This window comes from Cucumis melo, chromosome 12 (assembly GCF_025177605.1).
Source record: "Cucumis melo cultivar AY chromosome 12, USDA_Cmelo_AY_1.0, whole genome shotgun sequence".
Taxonomy (NCBI): Eukaryota; Viridiplantae; Streptophyta; class Magnoliopsida; order Cucurbitales; family Cucurbitaceae; genus Cucumis; species Cucumis melo.
The window spans coordinates 5,750,552-5,776,016 of NC_066868.1; the positions used below are offsets into that span (position 1 = coordinate 5,750,552).

Below are 25,465 nucleotides of genomic sequence, written 5' to 3' on the forward strand. Positions count from 1 at the left end.
TCAATTCAGATAATGTCTTACAAAAACTCAACTTCTCTGCTCGAGATAATGTATAACATGCCGGGGGTAAAAAGATCTTTTTCTCCCCTACTTGAGGGGCTAGCTCTGATCTAATGTTCAATTCAACCAAATCTAATCGACTTTTTACTCCATCTTTGGTTTTACCGGGAATATCAAGCAATGTGCCAATGAGATTTGCACAGACATTCTTTTCAATGTGCATCACGTCTAAACAATGTCGCACATCAAGAAACTTCCAATATTCTAATTCAAAAAAAATAGATTTTTTCTTCCAATAAGTTCCTGAAGAACTCATTTCACTGTTCTTTTCGTTCATAGTTCTCTTACCAAATGAGTGTTTGTACTTACTTGTTTGTATGAAACTTTCTTCCCCACTCAATGGTTCTGGAGCCAATTCTAATTCTTGTGCACCATTGAAAACTTTCTTTTGTTTCCTATATGGATGATGACGTGGTAGAAACTTGCGATGCCCAATATATGCCATCTTCCTTCCTTTTGGCAAATAAATTGATGAAGTTTTCTCCCCACAAATTGGACATGCATGATATCCTTTGACTGTACAACCACACAAGTTACCATACGCAGGAAAATCATTAATGGTCCATAATAAAATAGCCTTTAGCCTGAAACATAAATCTTGATATGCATCGTAACATTCCACCCCATCATGCCAAAGTATTTTCAAATCATCAACTAACGGAGCTAAATAAACATCTATTTCATTTCCCGGTTGTTTGTGTCACACCCCCTCCCGGACTACCTGCTACCTTAGACCGAAAGATGGCGTGAAGCCGACGAACAACATTTTTCTGTACCTGTATCTGTCGACTCTGCTTAAAACTTTCCATGTGATGAACTTGCCAATCTAGTATATAAACTATTGTACATGCCACAAAACACAGCGGATCCTAGGCTAGTCAAACACAGCTAGTCAAACACATACATGAAGTGTACCTCAAAATTTACCGATTTCACGAGTAAACCTAAAGACACCTTAATCAAAATATAACCAACAAAATTTACACAACTACAGCTCCTAAAGCTTATACAAACTGTGGAGTATCTATAACATACAAGGGTGTGAATACATCACAACACAACAGACTTTATGCCCAACTCAAAACACGTACTGGCAATCGATAATGAAGCTTCCGCAGACTAAGGCAGTCTATCAGGCACCGGGAAGTCGATCTCTACCTGGAAAATGGGTAAAACATTTTGGAAAGGGTGAGCTATGGAGCTCAGTGAGTGACTCAGTTTAAAACTATGAATTTAAAGATAAGAGCACGTGAAAACTTTACACATATAAATCTGTTTATACAAGTCGTAAATGTAAATGTGTAATAGTAAGAATAGCTTCCTTAAATACTCAGCATGTTCATCATTGAAATCTAGCAAGGCATATCAAGTATATCGAAGCATTTTAACTAACATGACGAATCTACGTTGTGTAGGGTACACCTAGTACAACAACGTTTACAAGCACTACGATGTAGTGGGGCCCGCCCAGCACTCCCATCGTCTTTGTCGTAGTGGGGCCCGCCCAGCACTCACGACAGCATCGTTGTTACGGAGTACACTCAACGTCAACAACGAAATCTAACAAGTGTGCACACGGTAATCTCTAGCCTCAGGCTCAAGATCTCAGTCATGTAGTTAATGAAAATTTCATAAATCATCATAAAATATTAAAACATGCCTGCTTATAAATTTTACACAAAGCTCGAACTTTACTCAGCTCTTTCGTGGAAAATTGTAGTTCTTAAAACAAAACTTCATACTAATTCATGCTTTGCTTAAAATATTGTGGTTTAAATACTTTCCAAACATTTAATATCTACGTGCCAGCATAAATTTCTTTAAGAAATCTAGTCTCCAAATGTATACTTGAAAATAGTCATGAAATTCAAATACCTTTCATGGCTTCGTAAATAAACATTTATCGCATTCAATCATAATAACAGTTATGGAAAATATTTCAAAGTTGGTTTTGTCACTCACAGTCTTGGGCTAGATCCTTGGTCTATAAGCTCGGTTTAATTCTTCTCGGCCTGCCAACAACCCAACCGAGTATTAAAACCTTAAACATTCTGGTTTCCTAAAGATATACATAACATGTCGCACCAAAGATGACGCTCACGAAAACAAAGCTTAAGAAATAAAATCCTATTTCAACAATTCTCTAAAATTTCCAGATTTCTAACATAAACTTCAAAGAACTATAACTTTCTCAATACTTAACCAAAATGAGTGTTCTTTATATTAAACTCTTCATTTTGAGATCCTCTAAAACTTATCTGAAGACATATAAATCTGATTCCCCGTGCATAAACACATATAACCCTCAAAATAGAACTACTTCCAGAATCGCGCGCACACGACCTCTTTAACTTGTTCCTACAATTTAACCAATTTTTAGTCGTTTTTGGTTTACAATTTCTTCATGAAAGTTGTAGTAAATTGAATAAGCTTTCCAACCATACCAAATAGAAATTCTAACTCCACCGATACACTCTGAAATACAAGAAAAACCAGAGACCTCCTGATTTCGAGTGAAAACCAACTGCCCTGTTTTCTTCATCAAAAAGCACCAAATGAAAATCCGAATTTGCTCCAACGTTCTTCATAAAGTTTGTTTAAAAATGAGTTAACTTTCAGTAAATGTAAATCTCACCTCTTAATTCCTTTTGAAGAGTTCAAACCGAATTAAAAACCAGTGATGTGCAGAATGAACTAAAATTCAGCCATTGATACACTTTGCTTGAGTTCTCCTCCTCTTCTTCAACCTAAAAATTCTAGTAAAATTTCTCTTCTTCTTCCAAACTCTCTCTTAGAAGTTCTCTGCAAATTGAAGAAGGAAAAGAAAAAAAAAATAAAGGAAACTTGGATGTCTTCAAACTTGGCGGTGAAGGGAAGAGAAGAAGAAGAAGAAAAGAGAAAATGAAATTTTCTTCTCCTTTTCTTCTTTTTGTCCTTTCTTTTCTTTCTTTTCTTTAATTAATTTAATAAAACTATTTAATATATAAATATATATATTTATATTTACACTTAATTTCCATTTTTTTTTCTTTTTTTTTCCACATTTAAAGAAATTAAACCAAGAAAATATCGGGTTTACAGTTTGGGACCAGATATTAGTGCAGTCAACATCAAAAATTTTCGCTTCATACACAACCATGGAGGTAAGTTGTATGTCACTAACATAACTGGCCAACAACTATATCTACTGCTAAGATCTCCATGCGGATTTACCCTATCTGTGGAAAGAGCAAGACGTAGATTTCTAGGTTCTGACCCAAACTCTGGCCATAAATTGTCTATTTTTTTCCATGATAATGCATATTTTGGATGTTGTAATAGATCATTCACTTCTCTTTTTCTGCCATGCCACGTCAATAATTTTGATGTTTCTTTGCTTCGAAACATTCTTTCAAATCTTGGAATTGGAGCTAGAGAAATACCACATGACTTTCACCGGAACATTCTTAACCTCCTTCTTTGAATTTTTAGGAATCTTCCATCTTGACATACCACAAGAGGGGCATACATTTGCATCAGACAGTTCTTTCCTAAACAAGCAACAATCATTCCTACATGCATGAATCTTCTCGTACTTCATTCCAAGAGTACACAAAATTTTTTTTGCTTCATAAGTGGAAGTAGGGCATTCGTTGGGGGTAGGTAAGATGTCAGAAATTAATTGTAATAACTTAGTGAAACTCTTATCACTCCATCCAAATTTAGCTTTCAAATTATATAACTTTATCAACGTAGATATTTTGGTAAAATTCGTACAATTAGGATATAATGGTTTCTTGGCATCATCTACTACTTCCTCAAAATTTTCTGACTTGTCATTAAAATAATTATGTGCAGCCTCAAACATTCCAATTGTGTCATCAACATCATCCTCGTCAATTTCTTCTTTTACACTACTAAAGGCACTTTCATTGTTTCTCTTTATTGGTAGTGATTCACCATGAAAAATCCATTCTTGATAACTCTGATCGATGCCGTTAAAAAACAAGTGATCTCTAATTGTATTCACATCTAAAGTTTTTGCATTCACACACTTTAAACAAGGACAGGCCATAACATTTGACGTCTTTGAATGCTTCAACCCATTTTTAATAAACATCTCAACCCCATAAGCATACTCAGATGACGTTCTATTCTTTTGCATCCACGACTTATCCATATTATATAAGATGCAATTTAATCTACAAAAAAAATCGAGAAAACAACGAAATTAAGTAAACTTAAACTGAACCCACATTCCAAAAACTAACAAGTTCTATATAAACCGAAAAGAAACTACAATAATATTAAGCAAACAATCTAAATTAAGACTATGACATTTTCTTTTAGTTTTAGTTTTGGTTTTGTTATGATTTGGAAAAGAAAATGTATGGCTAATTTTAGAAGTAGACCAATGTCAACCTAAATAATAGGGTATAATACTTGACTAAAAGAAAAGCAATCTAAAAGAGTTTGGGTTATATATAGGAGAAGCTTGAGGTAGCAAGCAATGTCAAGTGTCAACCACCAAATGAAAAGTCCAGGAATATATATATATTTTTATTAATATTTTCTTTTTCTTTTTAAGGAATTTATACGAGACCAACTTTAAGATCAAAAGAAACAGGGAATTACCAAAAATTACATCCATATGACTCAACCTAAAAAGTTAGATATAACCAAGATGAACTTAGTTGAATTGACATTTGTATGTTTTCGAGGATAAAAGGTTTTAGGTTCAAATCTCCCACTCTTAATTGTACTAAAAAGACATTTTAAAAAAAAGTAAAGAAATTAGATATCCAACATTTTCCAGCATAGTCTTTTGAATTGGAAGAGGGAAAAAAGAAAAGAAAATAATAATAGTAATAATAATATAACATAAAGCCAACAACATAACATGAGTAACTCCGATGAGGAAACAATTCACCCAACTCAACAACGACTTAGCTACATTATCTACCTTAGCAAAATCAAACAAAAAGTTATTAACCAAATTCACCACCTTCCCTAGCTAGCATCAAATTCAACCACAATAGAATGAAGGAGAGAACACATAGAAGATGAAGATAGGAAGACTAAACATCTACGATAGCTTGAGTTTCGAACACCTTGGTAGACCACTCATAGGATATATTCCAAAATCCAAAAATTTAGAAGAAGAATTCAGTTAATATTATTAGTAATTACGAAGTCTGTGGTTTGAATCTCTTTTATCCTAATTGTTGATATTGACTTGATTAGTTATATTAAAAATAAAATAAAATTCAAATTAGAAGTTTGATGACATTATATTTGGAATTGGAAGTAATTATAATACAATATAAAAATTTGATGACAGAAGAATGACAGGTTTGTTGCATGAAAATAAGTTTTTTTTTTTGTTATTGGGTTTGATACTGAGGCTTATGCTTTATGTGCACAAAATGAAAATTAAGTATAACAAAAGATAAGGAAAGAAAGGAATTTTCACAAACATATATTAAGAAAGACAGAAGCTGTAGCAGATAAGAAGGTACAATTATTTTTAAAGGCCACAAATTATACATTTTCTTTTATCTGGATTGAATCTTTTGCAAACAATCTTGAAACCAAATTAAGACTATGACATTATGTTCCTGCATCAATAATCTCTACCACTGTCGAACTAAAATAGTGATCAATTCAAACCACAGCCTAACATGCAAGATGTAATTTAAACCTACTCTTTCAAGCAAGAATGAAACCATGGAATCATTCAAACCTTGATCAAATATTCAAAAGAATTAAAGACCAGTCATGCTAGAAAGTGTAAATGTAAATTACCATTCAAAAAGAAAAACTTTCAACAAATCAAACATAAAAATTCATCTATCCCTAAAGCAATGTGAGAAATTTAGCCTAAAATTTCTCCTATAGACAAGACCAACATCTTCCATATAAACACCTTCATATTCTACTGTCTTGTATTACCAGCCACAGTGGTAGTACAAGATGTTGAAGTTCCTAAATGGGGATATGTTTACATTCCTGCTATAATGTAGATAAAAAAACACACATTCAATTACCACAACAGCTCAAACCTAAAACTAATACATTGTTAATACTCAATCTTCCATATATATCATGGTAACAGCTAAAACCTAAAACTAATACATTAAAATTTCGAATTGATGAACAAGAATGAACAAGTACAATACATTAAAACATGCTAAAAATCCCAAATTAAAATCGCGACCACTTGAAAGAAGATGGAAATTTTACCGTCGCTGCTGTGAATGTGAGAGGGAGAATGAGAATGTGAGAGGATGTTTTTTGTGAACGCGGACGAATTTGATTCCAAGGGTGGGCGAACCTGGTTGCTGGTTGTTGTGAACGCGGACGAGCGGATGAGTTTCTTTAGAAGGAGAGAAATGCGGCCGAATTTGATTCCAAGGGTGGGCGAACAGAACAACAATCGTGGCGGCGATAGAAATGGTGGCGACGATAAAAATGGTGGCGGCGATAAAAATGGTGGCGTCGATGAAAATGGTGGCGTCGATCGGAGAAGAAATGGAGGGGAATCGTTCGGAGAAGACGAGAGGGAGATGTCGAATATGGTTTCGTATAGCAGACGGTCGAAAAGGGTAAAGTAAGAGAGAGAATGTTATTTTTTCACAAAAAAAATTATTAAAAAAAAATTAAATGGACCTTTAATGTCGGTGGAAAACCGACATTAAAGTGTCTAATTTATTCAAAAAATAAAAATATTAAAATTAAAATTTAAATGGACCTTTAATGTCGGTTTTCAAAATGGCGGACCTTTAATGTCGTTTTAAAACCGACATTAAAGCTTTGTCTTTAATGTCGGTGGAGAACCGACATTAAAGATCCGCTTTTTCAAAACCGACACCAATGGTCTTTTTTCATTTTTTCCAAGCGACATTAAAGCCTATATTTATTCTAGTGAAAATTTAGGAAACTAACATGGACAAAATTAAAAGTTTATGAGCTCATTATACATAAAATTCAATATTGTAAAAGTCTTTGAACTTTTAAAGTTTAATTAGTGGAAATAAATTTTATAAAATGTTAAATCAAAGATGACAACATACATTCTACAGGATAAAATATTAAAAATAACCTAGTTAGCATGTTTTCAGTGTAGGAAAAAAAAAAAAGAAAAAAAGAAGAAAGAAAACTCATCCTTGAAAAGCTCATTGCATTGCTAAGTGGGCTTCGAACAATATTAGAAGTAGCCGTGGGTGGAGGATGTTTTGACCTAGCGTGATAGTTCTTGTGTAAACCAGATGGTCTTATTTAGTTTTTGTTTATGTTTGCTTGGTTGGGTGCAGGCAATTACTCGACCACCATCAGCCCAACCTGCTTCTTTGAGGAACTGCAATTAGCAGATAATGTAATAACAAAATTAACAAACAAACTAAATATAGTGAAGGTATCAAAGTTCAATTGAACCCATGGAATCATTTCTTTTCAAATCAAAAAGAAAATAGAAATAAAGAGCTTACCTGAAGAATTTGAGTGGTTTTGCCACTTCCCGTCTCACCAACAATGATAGTTGTGGCATGAGTTTCAACTAAATAGAGAATGGCGATGCTATCTACTTCTTAATACTTGAAAACCCAAACCTATTCCACAAAGACATACATACAAGGAAAGTCGTTATAAATAGGGGAGTGAAGAGAACTATGATAAAGCTTTGCCATTGAATTTTGTAACACTTTTTTCACCCTTCAGCTAGGGTTCTCTTTAGGCCTACCGCATTGTGCATTGCCTTGACCTTACATGATTGTTAGAAAAAATATATATATACTATTTAGAGAGGAATAAGTGACAACCTCCCACCTCAACTAATTAATTAACTTTATATATTTTAATTCTAATATGTATCTCATTTACATTAATTTTAATCTATAGATTTATATGAGTCCAGTTCATGAGAATCTTAATATTCAAATCTCATTCAAATATATCTCTTTCATATATAGTTTGAATTATAGATGATATCCTATAATGTATCAAAATAGACTATACTTCATATTGATCATATTAATAAAATATTTCCTTAAATAATTCAAATAAACCAAACATTGTAACTCGTTATTATCTTTAGTGAGCTAACAAGAGACCTTATGGACCTATATATTAGAAGTTTCAATCGAATGAGATTAATCAATTAAACTCTTTAATCAAATTAGTCAATAATCATTAACTGTTAATCACTCCACTAAAGAATGATAACTGCACCATTCACACTACAAATATATTTATGTACCCATGAATATAACAAATCATCAATGAGTTGACCATTCCCAAATTGCTCATAATTAACTACAGTTTGGTTAAAATTATAGTTCCATCGGACCTCATTGTTCAAGAGTTAGAATCAGCTATTAAGGAAGCAATTCATCTACTTTTCCTAAGGATGAAAATGGTGAATTTCTTCTTATGTAGTTGTGTGCTCCCAGCTCCCTACTCTGACAAATCCCTAAAATGGTTTACTTGTGGGGTTGGCCAACATGACCACTCTCACCTATAGAGATCGAGGGATTGTCTTCATAAACAAGAGTTCTTAACTCATTTTTAGGATTAAGATCAAGGCACCTATATATGGTCATCCTAGTGAAATATTGGCTTCTTCAAGCAACAATGTATTAAGAGAAACCAATCATTTTGTTGTCCAATCGGTAATGTTACCAAGATAAGACACCCAACCTTATCTATTTATTACACATATATATATATCTTTTAGGTTATAACTTAAAACGAACCACTTATATGTCTCATATACTGTTCAAGCGGCATCTTATAACATTGAATCTTACTTTAATTTATTGGATTAAATTGATGTAACCTAAATGGCAAATAAAAGATATCTTATTTTATTAAATAAAGAATTTTTCTACAAAGTACAAACTACAAGATATACGAGATTTAGGACACTACAACAGTTACCTCTTTCTTGTTTAATATTTGACCATTTATTTATCTCATGAGAAAACTTTGCCCCTTTCAACTGAGGTATATAGACTATAATAATAATAATAATAATAATAATAAAAAGACCTATTAAAGCACCATGAGAACTTTGAATTTGAAGGTTTTAACAAGAGTTTAAATGTGTGTGTGTTTATGGATAGCCAAATTTGCCATTTCTGTACTTAACTGGTTATTGTTTTGGTAGGTTTGAAGCTGAGACTGATATCTTGGAATTTTGTCGGATTTTAACTTGATATTTTTTGGTTATATATTTTGTCGTGAAAAAATTGGAATAAGAATTCGATATACAAGAGAAAAAATGAGAATATGTATCTTAGAAAAAAAATATAATTTGTTTTAAAATTAGTTCTTTTAGAACTTAAGAAAATTGTTAAGCAAATTCATCGATATACCAACAATAGGAACATTTTTAAACTTTTATTTTTTAAGATAAAAGAGATACTAATCCAAGTTTTGAAAGTTTAAGGATATTTTCTTAATGAGTATTGGGAAATTGCCAAAAATAGCTTAAAAAAGGAGGGTTAAATGACTTTTGGGATAGTTTTTTAAAATAAAGAGTTTTAGGACAATTTATGTGTGAATGGACAAAAATGTCCTTCATTAAATTTCTCCTTCTCCTTCCCTTTCCCTTTCCCTTCTCTTCCACGTAAAAGCTTTTAGCTTTCGCTTTCCCTTCTCTTTCGCGTAGAGTTGTTTCCTTTTCCCTTCTCTTTTGTGTATAACACCTGAAGTAAAAAAAAAAAAAAATCGCTCTGCTCCGATACTTTGCTCTGCTCTAGTGTCGTTCGAAGATACTCCGACCATTCGTCTCTTGCCGTTCGTCGATCCTCTAGTGCATTTCGTCGCTCCTTCTTTTCAAACCATTCAATCAACTTTGAGCTTTTTCTCTTATTTCAGTGAGTTTCATCTCTAACCCATTTTTAATTTATTTGCTGTAAATATTTGGTTTAGGTATTTGTTGCGAGTTTCATCCGTAAATGTCTGGTTTAGGCTATTTTGGAATGGAATTATTTGCTGTAAATTAGTTTAGTCAAAGTTTGGTTTAGGTTCTTAGAAAGTTCAATGGGTAGTGAAAAATGAATTGAAGTAAAAGATTTAGTTTGCAAGAGTGCACTTGCAAGGAGTTTCAAGCTGAGCAACTACCATGCTCACATGCCATTGATGCAGCACGAGATCGCAATATAAATGTTTATAGATTATGTGCTAATTATTACACCAATGAATGTTTGTTGGCAGCATATGCGGAGGCCGTCTACCTAATTGTAAATCAGTCAGCTTGGAAGACAAGCGAAGACTATCTACATATGATTGTTTTACCTCCAAAAGTAGTCAAAAGAGTTGGTCGACTGAAGAAAAAAAGGATTCCAAGTGTTGGTGAAGCTCCGGAATTGCATAAGTGTGGTCGATGTAAAGAAATAGGTCACAACAGATTAACGTGTACCAATACAATTTCATATACCAAGAAGTCCAGCATACAAATTTAAAAATTTCTCTACCGATGTACTAATTATTACACTAATTAATGAATGTTACTTTTCTTTTAGTTTGTTATTTATCTATCTGGATGTGTTTTCTTAATGATGTCTCCAAACATTTTTACTTTATGTGCTTCTAGATAGATGAAGAAGACGAAAATAACAACTGGCTTATTCATTTAGGAACACAAAAAACACAAACGTATTGACACAGATTTTAATTTGTTTAATATACAAACTGGTTTCACGATCGTTTAAATATAACTAAACGATCGTTTAGTTACGTTAAATGATCGTTTAAAGTAACTAAACGATCGTTTAATGTAACTAAAAGATCGTTTAACGTAACTAAACGATTGTTTAAAATAACTAAACGATCGTTTAATTGTATTAAACGATCGTTTATATATTTCACACGACTATTCGTTTAGTTTGTAATTCTTTAATTTATATATTTTTTAATTCTTTGCTACTCAACTGCTTTAATTTATATATTAAGCGATCGTTTATATGTAATCACATTAATGTAAAAGATCGTGCATATATCTTTAAGCGATCGTTTAGTAAAGTCTAAACGATTTTCTTAATAAACATAAAAAATATTAAGCGATCGTTTACCTACAAGTAGTTTTACAAACAAATATGATATTTGAATGTCATCAATTGACCATTCATAAACTACGTTTATTCTAATTTATATAGCATCTATACTTGTGCATTATAGAGAAGAATCGATACATATTTTGCAACATACATGATATACAACTCCTACAAATCTCGCAACAAAGTTCAATACATAGGAGTGTTGGTCCATAATTGAAATGCCAATTGTTTTCTAAAGTAGGACATGTTTTCTTGACATAATGTATCTAAATCAAAACCAGCAGCTATGTACTCAAAATACTTAATGGTGAATACGCCACAATCACTATTATTTCGTTGTAGTGGAATGGAGTCGACAATGACAACTGGCCAAGGATGGGAAGGATTAATCTTGTACGCAGGTCCATCAGTCGATGTCGATGTCATAATTGAAGCCTGAACAAAAAAGAACAAATGAAATAATAATTGCATAAGAGACTGACTAAACATGTCATAACAGCATGGTGAAAGTTAAAATAAATAGTGAAAGTTTGGAAGGTGCGAGATACATGCGAGATAAACCACGAGGGTCTAAGAGACTTAACAAACATCAATAGAATCACTCCAAATGGATTAACAGGGGTACCAATTTCATTTCGAAATAAATAGTGAAAGTTTGGAATGTGCGAGATGTGTGCGAGATACGTGCGAGATACGTGCGAGATACATGCGAGATAAACCATGATGGTCTAAGAGACTTACTAAACATCAATAGAATCACTCCAAATGGATTAGTAGGGGTACCAGTTTCATTTCGAAATAAATAGTGAAAGTTTGGAATGTGCGAGATGTGTGCGAGATACGTGCGAGATACATGCGAGATAAACCATGAGGGCCTAAGAGACTTACTAAACATCAATAGAATCACTCCAAATGGATTAGTAGGGGTACCAATTTCATTTCGAAATAAATAGTGAAAGTTTGGAATGTGTGAGACGTGTGTGAGATACGTGCGAGATGTGTGCAAGATGTGTGCGAGATACGTGCGAGATAAACCATGAAGGTCTAAGAGACTTACTAAACATGCATATAATCACTCTAAATGGATTATGAGGTGTACTAATTTGATTTTAAAATAAATAGTGAAAGTTTGGAAGGTGCGAGATAAACCATGAGGGGCTAATACAAACTAAATATGCATAGAACAATACAAACTAATGCATATAAACATGCATAGAATCACTCCAAATGGATTAAAGTGAAAGTGATCAAAGTGAAAGCCAGAGTGGTTTGAGAAGCATCCATAGCGGCATGAAATTGCTCACAATATAAGACAATAATACACAATAGATAGAAAGCAATGTAGATAAAAAAAACTCACTGCTAAATAAAAGAGCTTCAATTGCACTTCTAAGAGGTAGCCAATTCAGATTTAAGGAAGGGATCCCAAGAAAAAGAAGCAAAATGCCAACTATATTTAACTTCAATTCATTTCACTACCCATTTAACTTTCTAAGAACCTAAACCAAACTTTGACTAAACTAATTTCCAGCAAATAAGTCGATTCCAAAAAAGCCTAAACCAGATGGATGAAACTCACAACAAATACCTAAACCAAACATTTACAGCAAATAAATTAAAAATGGGTTAGAGATAAAACTCACTGAAATAAGAGAAAAGACTCAAAGTTGATTTAATGGTTCGAAAAGGAGAAGCAACGAAATGCAATGGAGGACCAATGAACGGCAAGTGATGAACGATCGAAGTATCTTCGAAGAGCAGAGTGTAGGAATAGAGCGGGAAATTTCAAAAGCCAACAAAAGGTGATTTTTTTTTACTTGAGGTGTTCTACGCGAAAGAGAAGGGAAAGAGAAACAACTGTACGCGAAAGAGAAGGGAAAGCCAAAGCTGAAAGTTTTTACGTGGAAGAGAAGGGAAAGGGAAAGAGAAATTTAATGAAAGACATTTTTGTACATTCACACCTAAATTGTCCTAAAACTCTTTATTTTCAAAAACTATCCCAAAAGTCATTTAACCCTCCTTTTTTAAGTTATTTTTGGCAATTTCCCATGAGTATTTATTATCTGTATTCATATATTACCAGTAAGGATATTCTCGAAGGTTTTTGTTTTCTAAGTTTAGAGGTGTTTTAAAATTTTGAAAAATTAAAGAGATATTTTTTAAATAAAACCCTAAACTATCCAAAATAATAAGAGTACTTTTGTATATATATTGAGTTCTTATATATTTGTTACTACATTAAAAAAATGCTAAATTATACAAACTAACTCTAAAATTTGTGAAATATAATGCCTATTAATTATTAACAGTTTTCGTCCGTAAATTAATTAACATAAGAACACTATTTTGAAATTTTGTTTTGGTAAGCCAAAGAATAAAAAAGTAAAAACAAGTTTATAATTTAGCCTAAAATAACACTCAAACACATTGGTTTGAACTTTTAGATGAAATCAATAGGTAGTTTTAAGAACACGTTTACCAAAAGTAATAGAACTTAATCTTAGATTCTGACAAATTCCAGTGGGTAAAGATTTTAGTTAGCTTAGGTGTTTGATTAACTAACCAAAAATTGATGGACCATTCATAACAATGAAGATGATGAGGCAGTTTCACTTAGTTTTCTTGTCCATTAAATTTTACCGATGACTTAGGCAGACATATTACACAAACTATAGAACTGAATTCCTTTTAAATAGTGTAACAATCAACAACCCTCTAATTAATTTTCCATATTCTTAAGTATTAATTAACATTCATTTTTTTTCTTTTGTATTCCAAAGTAATTAGAATCCAAAGCCAGAACAACGTAACATGGGAACTAAAGCTTGGGATTACACAAAACAAGTCATACAAGGACGATGGTTTTCGGTATTCGCCGGTTTGATAATGATGGTTGGCAATGGCTCTACTTACATCTATGGAACATATTCAAAAGTAATCAAGACTGAATTCAATTACAGTCAAACCCAACTTAGCATATTAGGATTTGCAAAAGATCTCGGTTCCAACGTTGGAATTTTTGCCGGTCTTCTCGCCGAAGTCGCTCCGCCGTGGGTTCTCTTCTTAATTGGTTCTGTTCAAAACTTCACTGGCTTCTTCTTGATATGGCTCTCTATCACACACCGTATCCCACAACCAAAATTTTGGCAAATGTTTCTTTGTGTTTGCTTAGGTACTCATTCTTCTAATTTTGCCAATACAGCCATTATGGTCACTAGTGTTGTAAATTTCCCTGACCGTCGTGGTATCATTTTAGGCTTACTCAATGGGTATGTTGGTATTGGAGGTGCCATTTTAACCCAAATCTATTTAGGTATTTACGGCCCTAAAGATCCATCAAATCTTGTTCTTCTTTTTGCTTGGCTTCCCTCTGCGGTAATCCTCGTTCTTTCTTTCTCTATTCGACCAATCTGTATTCATAAACATCCTGAAGAACTCAAAGTGTTTTACCACTTGCTTTATGTCTCTGTTATTCTAGCTATGTTCATTCTCTTTTTAACCATTGCACAAAAAGAAGTAGCTTTCACTCGACGTGGATATACGAATGGTGCGGCCGTCATCGTTGTGTTACTATTCCTACCTCTTGTGATTGTATGTAGAGAAGAACACGTATTGTACAAACTCAACAAACAAAACGAGGATTCTTCCTTTAATATCTCGATTAATGATCATCAAAAGCCTCATAGCTCAATCACCACAGAAAAAACAGAGAACTCGCGGTCGTATTTCTCAAAAATATGGAACAAACCCGAAAGAGGAGAAGATTTCAGCATCTTGCAAGCTATTTTCAGTATAGATATGACTCTTATCTTTTTAGCTACTTTTTCTGGATCTGGTTCTGCTCTTACAGCCATTGATAATTTAGGCCAAGTCGCTGAATCACTTGCCTACCCGTCAGAAGCTATAAGCATCATCGTTTCTTGGGTTTCCGTATTCAATTTCTTCGGTCGAATCTTCTCCGGTTTCATCTCCGAAAACTTCATGATCAAATACAAATTACCTCGTCCTCTAACGTTTGCTGTCGCCTTCTTCATCACTGGCATTGGCCAGCTTATTGTTGCGTATCCATCATCAGGTTCAGTCTTCATTGCTTCAATCGTAATCGGGTTCGGATTTGGAATGCAAGTGCCATTGCTATTCACCATAATCTCAGAGCTATTTGGGCTAAAACATTACTCAACATTGTTCAATTGTGGGCAACTGGTAGTCCCAATTGGGTCTTATATACTAAACGTGGATGTAGTAGGGAGAATATATGATAAAGAAGCATTAGTTGACGGTATAAAGTTGACGGGCAGGGGATTAATTTGTACCGGAGCTCATTGTTTTAATGGATCTTTCACAATTTTGTCTGGAGCGACATTGTTTGGTGCTATAGTTATGCTTGCATTGGCTTATAGGACAAGAGAATTCTACAAAGGAGATGTATATAAGAAATATAGAGACGACGTGTGGATTACTCCAACTGATATGGAGTTCTATCACTTAGATAAGAAGAAAATTCGTGATTAAATTACATTCATTTTGTTATGAACTCAATAGAGAGTCATTTTAAAATTATTGTTTATAATGGTTAAATTGCAAATTTAACCCCAATGTAACTGACAATCTTAGATAGTCCTTACCCTAATGACTATTTATTAGGTTTCGTTAGATCCTTGTTAGGACTATATTATTTTAGATTTCGAACTAAATTTGTAATTTAACGGTCTTTAATTCAAAAAATGAAAAATTCTTTTATGTTAGTATGAAAGGCATCATATCTCTATATTTTGGTTATGTTGCGAAATTATATTGTTCCACACCGAAACACAAATACATATCTTCCTTATGTAATTAATTTGTGTTATATGTTTGAGTTTGTTGTATGACTTTCATGTTATTTATGTTAGGAGTCTTTTCAAAAATATAAAAAAGCGGCAAAATATTTACACTGTATAGAACAATTCCAAAAACGACAAAAACTTAGAGGCCCGCTGTGTAAAATACTGAAAATGCCCCGTCAACCACGCCGTCAATAATGTGCGCATAATATATTTGCGATCATTTAGATATGGCTATAATTTATACGCGATCGTTAGATATGGTTCAATATATACGCCATTGTTTAGATATGGTTCAATATATACGCCATTGTTTAGATATGACTATAATTTATACGCGATCGTTTAGATATGGCAACAATTTATACGCGATCGTTTAGATATGGCTACAATTATACGCGATCGTTTAGATTTAGTTACCCAAATGTAAACGCGTAAAAAAAAAAGAAGAAAGATGATGGAAATATTAAACGACATAAAAAAGAATCAGAAAAGAAGAAGATGTAAATATTAAACAATGTAAAAAAGAATAAAAAAAAGAAGAAAGACGGTTGAAAGAAATCACAAAATCAGAAAAGAAGAAATACGATGGAAAGAAATCACAATGAAAAAAAAGAGAAGAAATACGATGGAAAGATTTAACGACATAAAAAAACAATTGAAAAATAAGAAAGATGATGGAAAGAAATAGCAGAAAAAAAAGAAGAGGAAAAGAAGAAAGACGATGAAAGAAATCGAAGAGGAAGATGATGAAAGAAATCGAAGAGGAAGACGATGAAAGAAATCGAAGAGGAAGACGATGAAAGAAATCAAAGAGAAATCGCGAGGAAGAGAAGGGCAAACCTGGAATATTTAAAAATTGGCTAACTTTATGGGCTTTGTTACACGGACCGTAAATAGTTTGATGTTTTGTTACATTTATGTAAGTTTCCCTTTATGTTATTGATGTTGTAGCGTAATTATCGAATATATGTTAAAAATTTTCTTTTTCTATTAATCTTTGAATTTTCCAATGTTATCAATCAATTTGAGACTTTGTCATAAGTCCGTTTGGATTGTAGACAAAGGAAAAGGAAAATTGATCTTTATATGAAGATTAAGGTGAATCACCATTAAACTAAACTCATTTTGGTTTGTAAGGGTTCAACGTATGAGAGTTAGAGCTTGTATTTAGACTTTAAAAATAATATATATATTAACTATAGAAAATTTGCTCATTCACATTCATTACAATTAATGTCCAAAATTATATTACACAAATATGACTTTATTGCAACTCATGAAGGACTGTCCATATTATAACCTTGACGTAGGCCTTTCTCTTGTTCCATCGAGGAAATATCGCTTCGCCCCACCTAAACTAAAGAGTCGTGGTTTCCACTAGTGGGATATCTACCTGAAGCGAAAGAAGGAAAGAAGACTCATGACTCTTGATGGAACAAGAGGAGAGTTGGGCTACTTTCTGACTGAGCTTGATTTTAGTTTTTTGAAACACTATCACATACATCAATGCTGATATCAATGATAGATTTCTATCATGGATATAAACATGTTAGGGAATATAAATTCACTTGAATCATGGATTTTGGGTGGTTGTTGGATGTTGATACGAATCTATTGGGAAATAGACAAAACTAGCACCATTTTGGTTTTATATTTCAAAAGTAGCAAGGTTTTAGAAAACTCGTAATTGTGTTTTTCTCGGTCAATCTTGCCTGAAATCAACCCTGATATTCTTCGCAAATTTAAAAAAGAAAATTTATCGATCTCTCTCGACCGAATGTGTCACCGAGAATGTGCATTTTTTATTAAAAAGTTGAAAATATATGGATATAACAAATTACCAAAATACCCCTAGAATACAAACCGTTTGATATTCTCACAAAACCCTAAACTCTAAACACTTTTCTCATTTCGTTTGAAAACTAAGCGAGAACACTCCCAAAATAATTCGAATTTCCCTAATTCTTGCTTCCCTAAATTTGAAAAAGTCACACTCGAACTCAAATCGATCAAGGTGAGTTACTTTGAACGATTCCATAGTTCAGGTTTTAGTTTTTAGACTATGTTTTTTGTTTTTTAATTTGAAATATGAGACAGACAGGAAACTTTGTACTTTTGTTATTATGATGTAGTTATTGTTGAGTTAATCTGGGTCGATGTTATTGTTTTTCCTCATCTTCTTTGATGAATCTCGATGATTTCATGAATTTGGGTTTGTGCAGATGATGAATCTCGATTGAGACCTAGAAAATTGCCTTGAGATTCATTGAAGCAGTCTCGAGGTTAGATGAGTTTCACATGCATTTTATAGAGTAGTTTCAAGGACGATTTCACTCGAGATTAGATCGAGATTACCACACAAAATGCATGCAAAACCTAATCTCCTGGCATCTTGGTGCAATGTTGTCTGAGTTCAATTACTTATTACTGTTTTATCAATCGGAAATGCCCGAGATTGCCCCAAGATTTATCATAGAATACTGATTTACATATGTTTTCTTTTTCTTGCAGATGCCTCTTGTCGCAAAGATAAATTCTAAGGACTTTTTCTTGGGCAACCTCACATGTTGTTGGCACTTAGCAAAGATAGTATCAAACATAAAAGACAAGCTTACACCCAAGCAAGTACACGTGTTTAGGAAAATAGTATTTGGTCACTTCCTGGACGTGAAGTTGGTTTTTAATGGATTGCTCTGCTACTATATCCTCTTGAGAGAGGTTGAAGACGAACATGAAGACATTATCGTCTCATTTAAACTATTTGGTCAAAAGATCTTCTTTGGGTGAGAGGACTTTGATACAATCACGGGATTGAGGGCTAAGCCGAGACATCCTATTTAGTTTGACACTGATAAAGCCTTAAGGTTAAGACCTTGACGATTAGTCCAGCATGAATGGGTTGGAGTTGGACAAAGATTATGTGACCCTTAATTTTGAGAGCGACGAAGATGCCGTGAAGATGTCGCTCTTCTACTTCATTAAGTTGGCCATGATGAGGAGAGAGGGGAGGCAACACATAAACTAAATTGTATTGGGCCTTATCGATGACATTGAGGACTTTATGAGCTATGATTGGGAGGAGCTGATATGGACCAAGACCCTATCTAGCTTGAAAGGGGCACTGAGGAGGAAGGTGGCTTAAAAAGAAGCCCTCAAACAAGAAGACCCCAGAGTCCTACAACCTATATAGTTTCCTATTTACCTTCAAGGTTAGAAACCGAATCTTGCTTATTATGTTTTATTTAGTTATATGTCTTTTGATTTTTGTTCTTCTCTTTACCTTGTTCTTGCATATTTAGGTTTGTGCATACGAAATAGTGTCGTCTATAAGTGGGCGAGTAGCAAATATGACTTCACATGATCGATTCCATGCATCACGTAATGGAGTTGCACATACTCACCTCAGTTGAAGGTGATTAAGTCACAAGTCTTCGGGTCCCAAAAGGTAAGTCCCTGTTTCTTTTATTATTCTACTGTCATATTATGGTTTAGGTTTTAATTAGTGATAGTTTTTGTGTCACGCCCACCCTACAACATGTCCTGACCCTCATGTTACGACACTCAATGTGCCTGAGTAGCCTTGACGATTGCATGCAAAATGCCAGAATGCTTAGACTAAAACTTTAAACCTTACTCTTAACACTTAACTTGAACTTAACGCCTAGTTTAAACTGAACTTAATACCTTTATCTTTTAACTTAACTCAAATATGATACTTAAGCTACTAGATGACAAAGCTAAGGTTCAAGATTAAGAGTGAGCAATCTAGCGTTTCATTTTGAGGCATAAGGGCTACTCAAGTCATGTTCGCGTGCTGCAACAGAGGTTCAAAACGCGTTACGAGGTAGGGCGTGACGACTTGATATCAAAGTAATACGATCCTTGGGAATGAAACCTTGCAAGTTAGTAAGATTATTCTTTTGGAAAAGTTGAGCTAAAAATTTAAGATGTCTTTATAGGAAGTTTTGGAAAGACATCATGCCTAGAAGAGAACGAGGATGAGCTGGGAGTAGATCACATACTACAACTAACCCAGTATGGACTTAGAAGCTCATTCGATAAATCTAGATGTTAGAAGAGAAAGAGAAGATGAATTGTAGAATATAGTTGGATAAAGGTTGATTGAAGGATTGTTAAGAGCATCAGAGAAAAGTATGGAATAGAACTGATCAAAGCATTACGAGCCACATAATTCATAGAAACGGTGGAACTAGAGTAGGAGAAAAAATGGATAAGAACTATAGAGAAGTGTTTTAGAGTGGTGCAGTTTCCAGAAGAAAAAAAAGTAGATTTAACATTATTCCTACTTCAAGAAGAAGTAGAAGACTAGTGAATGTTAGAGGAGAACAAGCGAGGTAATGTTTGCTGGGAAGAGTTTAAGGAAATATTCAATGAAAAATATTTCTTAGACACTTACGAGGAAGAAAGGCAAGATGAATTTTTACATTTAGAATAAGGCGAACTCTTGATCGTGAAGTATGAGAAGAACTTTATAGAACTAGCTAAATAAGCAATGATAATGGTGGCAACATAAAGAGGTAGATGTAGGTGTTTTGAGTATAGTTTAAGACCAAAATAAGAACACCGGTCACAGCCTTAGCTATGCGATCTGATTATGTAGAGTTGGTGGATGCAGCTCTACGAGTTGAAAAGATTTGGGGGGAAAAAGATCAAGCTCTAGGTGAGTGGAGAAGAAGAAAAGAAGAGTTAAAGGATTTAGTAAGCGATCTGAGTACAATTTTAGCCAGGGATCGCATTGGAGTTGTTGGAATTTATGTCTTAAAACTCGTAGTCTGTAGTTAAAAATATATTCTATTCAATAAAGTGGTTATTGATGATTTATTAATAAAAATAGAATACTATAATATTGAATTCAATAAATTAAGGTCTTGAGACTATCTAGTGTAGACTTGAACTTTATGTAAAGACATAAATGTGAATCGAGTTCGAGTATATAGCCCAAATGGTCTATAGTATATGAATAAGGTTGGGTGCCTTATCCTGGAAACACTATGGATGTGGCTTGTTTTGTAGTTAGTACAAACGATGCGATTCTAAATCGTTCATGTAGAGACATGAAAGTGGAGGTATCATATATAAAGAGTTTACATAAGACCGGAACTATGAAATAGTCACTTTTAAGTTATAACACTGTTGACTATATAAAATTGACTATTTCAATTATGATGACCTAGGTGATTTAATCTTAATCCTGAGCTAACTATGAACTTCTATTCAAACACAATTATCTAAGAATTTAGTTGCTGAGAAGTTAAGTCACCAAGCGAGAAGAAGGGTTCTGGTGTTAGACATTCAGAGAAAGAAGGCAACTTAGTGTTTTGTGACTGATTTTTTTTTTTTAAAAAAAAGAATAGTGTTTTGAAAACATTCTTTCTAAGTCTTGTGTTGTTATGAAATGTTTAAATGCATGTTGCATATTCTTGATGGTTATTGAACAACTTGTTTATTTGACAAGGATGTTCTAAAGCTAAAGTTGTTTTATGATGATTGTGTTAATTCTATGTATACGAGTAAACCATTAGCTTTATTCCTATCATAAGCTAATTATTATGTACACATAATGAGTTAAGGCAACGATGGGGCGAAAGGACCACATGGAAGTAAGAAGCTGGTCAATGCATTGAAAGGAGCATATTAAGTTAACAGTATGAGCAATGAGAAATGAATCGCCCTTGGCGAGTGAGAAGGACAAAAGGAAGTTCTAAAAAGTCGGAAGTCCTTAGATTGTTGATTTTTTTTTTGTCAAGTTTGTTGAATATGCTGCAGTTGATGGTCCAATCCAATGTTTATATCAAAAGCCCATGAAATTGTTTAGACAAATATACGTCGTCGAGTTATGGGCGAATAAATATTTTTCGTCTGATTCATGTTAATTTTTTATTGCAATAATCTCATCTGCTTCTGTTGTAATTAGGTCTTGTAATAAATTCAACCTTGTAATTCTTCATTCTTGTAATAAAATCACTCTTTAATAAATTGATTTTTGTAATAAATGAGTCTCTTGTAATCAATTCATTCTTCTAATAAATTCATTCTTTCAATTATTACCATATTAAATTCATTCTTCCAATCAATGACCATAATAAATGCCTTGTAATTAATTTCAATTATATATCTCAGTTCATTGACATCCCGAGAATCACCAAATTCTATCACAAAATACTTTAGAATGCATGTTTTGATGTAGGTATCCTGCGTTCCACTGAGTTCTATCAGAAAATGCTTCAAAATGCATGTCTCGGTGTAGTGGTATCTCGAGTTCCACCAAGATCTATTACCTAATGCTTCACATACATAACTCGGAACATCATTGGCTTGAGATGCCCCGAGTTTTACATTAGAAAATAACATAAGTGATATCTTAGGGCATCGTTGGCCTAAGATGCCCTGAGTTTTAAAGGACAAAATGGCATAAGGGATATCTCGAGGCATTTTTGGCCCGAGATACCTTGAGTTTTAAATAAGAAATTCATAGAATGCTTATCTCGGTACAACATTGGCCCGAGATGCCCCGAATTTTAAATCGGAAATTCACATAATGCATTTCTTGGTGCAACATTGGCTTGAGATCAACCGAGATCTAAAACACACTTCTAAATGTTTTATGGATATCGATCAAATTTGGGCCCAAGATATATACTTAGGACTCGGGCCTTATTCTGCCTCATTTGGTGAAATCTATATTGGAATCCATAAAAAATTGATGAAAATACCCTCATGGACCAACTATTTTGAATTTATTATTGTAGTAGTTAGTGGTTTGTTGAAGAAGTTTTAAGCTTTCAAGTGTTCCACAACAAATTACAAGAAAGAAAGTGAGTTTCTAAAAGTGCTCTTTCCAAAAGTGTTCCCCAAACCCTCTCTCAAAACAAGAAGCGTTTCAGCCTTTTTTAGAAGTTCGTTAGGAATATTTCAAGTGAATATTAATGTTTACTTTGTAGCTTTCAAACTGATGATGATGTCTATCGGATTTGCAATGGATTTTCTTAAGTAATCTTAGTGCTCATTCATATATCTCAGCTGGGGACTATATTGATTTATCCCGAGATCATGTAGGATTTCAAATCTCGCCTACGAATTTTATACTTTTACCCTGAAATTAAACCTGCGTTCATTATTTTTCTTTGTATATTTGTAGGATGCCTCATGTGTTTATTGGTTTTGGTAGTGAAAGGAAGGAGGCTGAGAAAGAATACGTCGGAGGACAACTAAAAGGGTTAAATGTCAATGTAAGTATCAAGTATGAGGATTTTTTAAGGAAATATATAGAATAACTCTGAGCATGATTTAGACCTTAGATGTCTATATAATGTCAAACTGTTGTGTGGGCTTTCGTTATTGTCAGTTAAGAAGACCTTGAGTTTTATTTAAATGGGGATGATGTGTCACAAGTTGTCGTTTTGGTTTCAAAGGTATTGAAATAATCTCCTAGGAGTTTTACGACAGAAGTGTTTAATATTCCAATGGTTCGCAAAGTGTGTCATTCCTTAATTGCTCACATGAATCGAATGAGTCCTGCGATGTAAATCTGTTGGCTACGAACGTGTATCCTTTAGAGTTGAGAGACGATAGAGATAGATTAGGTAGTATTGGCAATAAAGAGTTTGTAGAAGATGGTGGCCATGAAAGTGACATTGAATTCAGAGTTGATGGTGATGTTCATGGTCTTCATATGTCTAATATTGAATTAGGGGGTAGGATTTATATGGGTTAGTATTCTATCTGATTGGCATAAGAGTATCGCCAAATCCATTGCACAAGTCTTCCTCGATAAGTTACACACACTATGTATTCATTATTTAAGTTTGAATCTGACAACGAAGTTCAATAAAGATAACATGTGTACGAATTTCATGCTAGCCGCCAAAGTATGTTGGGAGTTCGTATTTAAGTATTATTGGAACAAATTAGCACGCTACCCTAGTGGGTTTTTCGAGGTGGGCCCGTGGACATCAAGGGACATACAATATGATTAGATGACGACCAATATCGCAGAATGCGTCAACGCGATTTTCAAGGACGCACGAGCATTGTCGATAATTGCTTTTTTGGACCACATAAGATCTATGCACCAGGAATTAGAGGTGATCATCGATCGATCGAAGTTGGTTTTTAAAAAATCGACTTCGAACTGACCATAGTCAGTTTAGTAAAGTGTCAAACTGACCTTGACATCGACGAGTAAGGGTCGATCGGTCGGTTTTTGTCGGGTCGGTTTAACACTTAAAATACGTTTTAAAAATTCTCTATTTAAAACTTTACAAAATCGCCAAAGTATGACCTCTCTCATTTTTCAACTAACCGACTTTGATTTGATCGGTTGACTTGATGTTTCGGTCTATCATGCTCACCCCTAAAGAGGTATGGCAACCCTAGAGGGGATTGAATAGAGTTCAATTGAACTTTTTATCAAATAAGCCTAAATTAAACTAATTAGATAATTTTTAGGGGTATTTTCAAAAATATAAGAAAGCGGCAAAATATTTACACTGTATATAACAATTACAAAAACGAAAAAAGCCCACTGGCCTGCCATGGAAAATACCAAAAATGGCCTGTCAATAATGCACGTAATATATTTGGTACACGATCATTTAGATTTGGCTATTGTTTGGTACACAATCGTTTAGATTTGTTTTTCAATTCTATCGTTTAATTTGGTTACACGATCGTTTAATTAGTTGGGTTGCTCGTTTAGATTTAGTTACACAATCGTTTAGATTTGGTTACATGATCGTTTAGATTTGGCTACACGATCGTTTAGATTTGGCTGTCTCAAATCTAAATGACCTTTTTTTTTAAATTTGGTACACGATCGTGTAGATTTGGCTACATGATTGTTTCGATTAGGCTAAACGATTTTTTTTAAGATTCTTTAAACACAATCTTTTAGATTTGGTTACCCTAATCTAAATGGCTAAACGATTTTTTTCAAGATTCTTTATACACGATCTTTTAGATTTGGTTACCCTAATCTAAACAACGTAAAAAAAAGAAAAGAAGAAAGTCGATGCATACAATGAACGAAAAAAAAGGAAAAAGAAGAAAGAAGAAGAAAGACATGCACGCAGCGAAAAAGAAAACAGAAAAACAAGAAAGACAATAGAAAGAAATTAGATTTGGTTACCCAAATCTAAACAATGTAAAAAAAGAAGAGAAAAAAAAGAAAGATAGAAAGAAATCACAACTAAAAAAAGAAGAGTAAAGCAGGAAGACAATAAAAAAAAATCGAAGAGAGGAGAAGAAAGATGGAAGGGCAAACCTGAAATATTTAAAAAATGGTAAACTTTATGGGCTTTGTTATATGGGTTGTAAATATTTTAATAGTTTGTTATATTTATGAAAGTTTGTATAATTTTTAGCAAGTTTTGCAAAAATAGAAAAAAATTTTATGAAAATAAAGCTCATGTCATTACATTTTTTAAATTGCAAAAGTAGCAAATTTAAAAGCGAATAACCCTTTGATAGTCCTCTAATAACTCTCTAATAGTCATCCGAACACCCTTTATAATCGTCTGATAG

At 33.5% G+C, this 25,465-nt stretch overlaps 1 protein-coding gene and 2 long non-coding RNA genes across 3 annotated transcripts; 2 read left to right on the forward strand and 1 right to left on the reverse strand.

Annotated features, from left to right (window-relative positions):
- Positions 1–873: 873 nt before the first annotated feature.
- On the reverse strand, positions 874–3,103 carry LOC127144218 (uncharacterized). The gene is made up of 2 exons (XR_007815793.1): positions 2,505–3,103; positions 874–2,418 (listed from the first exon to the last, which is right to left on the reverse strand). It is a non-coding gene; the product is annotated as an uncharacterized LOC127144218 (long non-coding RNA).
- Positions 3,104–9,652: 6,549 nt separating this feature from the next.
- Positions 9,653–10,561, forward strand: LOC127144219 (uncharacterized). Its single transcript, XR_007815794.1, has 2 exons — positions 9,653–9,914; positions 10,255–10,561. It is a non-coding gene; the product is annotated as an uncharacterized LOC127144219 (long non-coding RNA).
- A 3,346-nt stretch (positions 10,562–13,907) lies between these two features.
- LOC103502588 (uncharacterized) lies at positions 13,908–15,608 on the forward strand. Its single transcript, XM_008466562.2, has one exon. The coding sequence runs from the start codon at positions 13,908–13,910 to the stop codon at positions 15,606–15,608; it is 1,701 nt and encodes a 566-aa protein (XP_008464784.1).
- Positions 15,609–25,465: the final 9,857 nt, after the last annotated feature.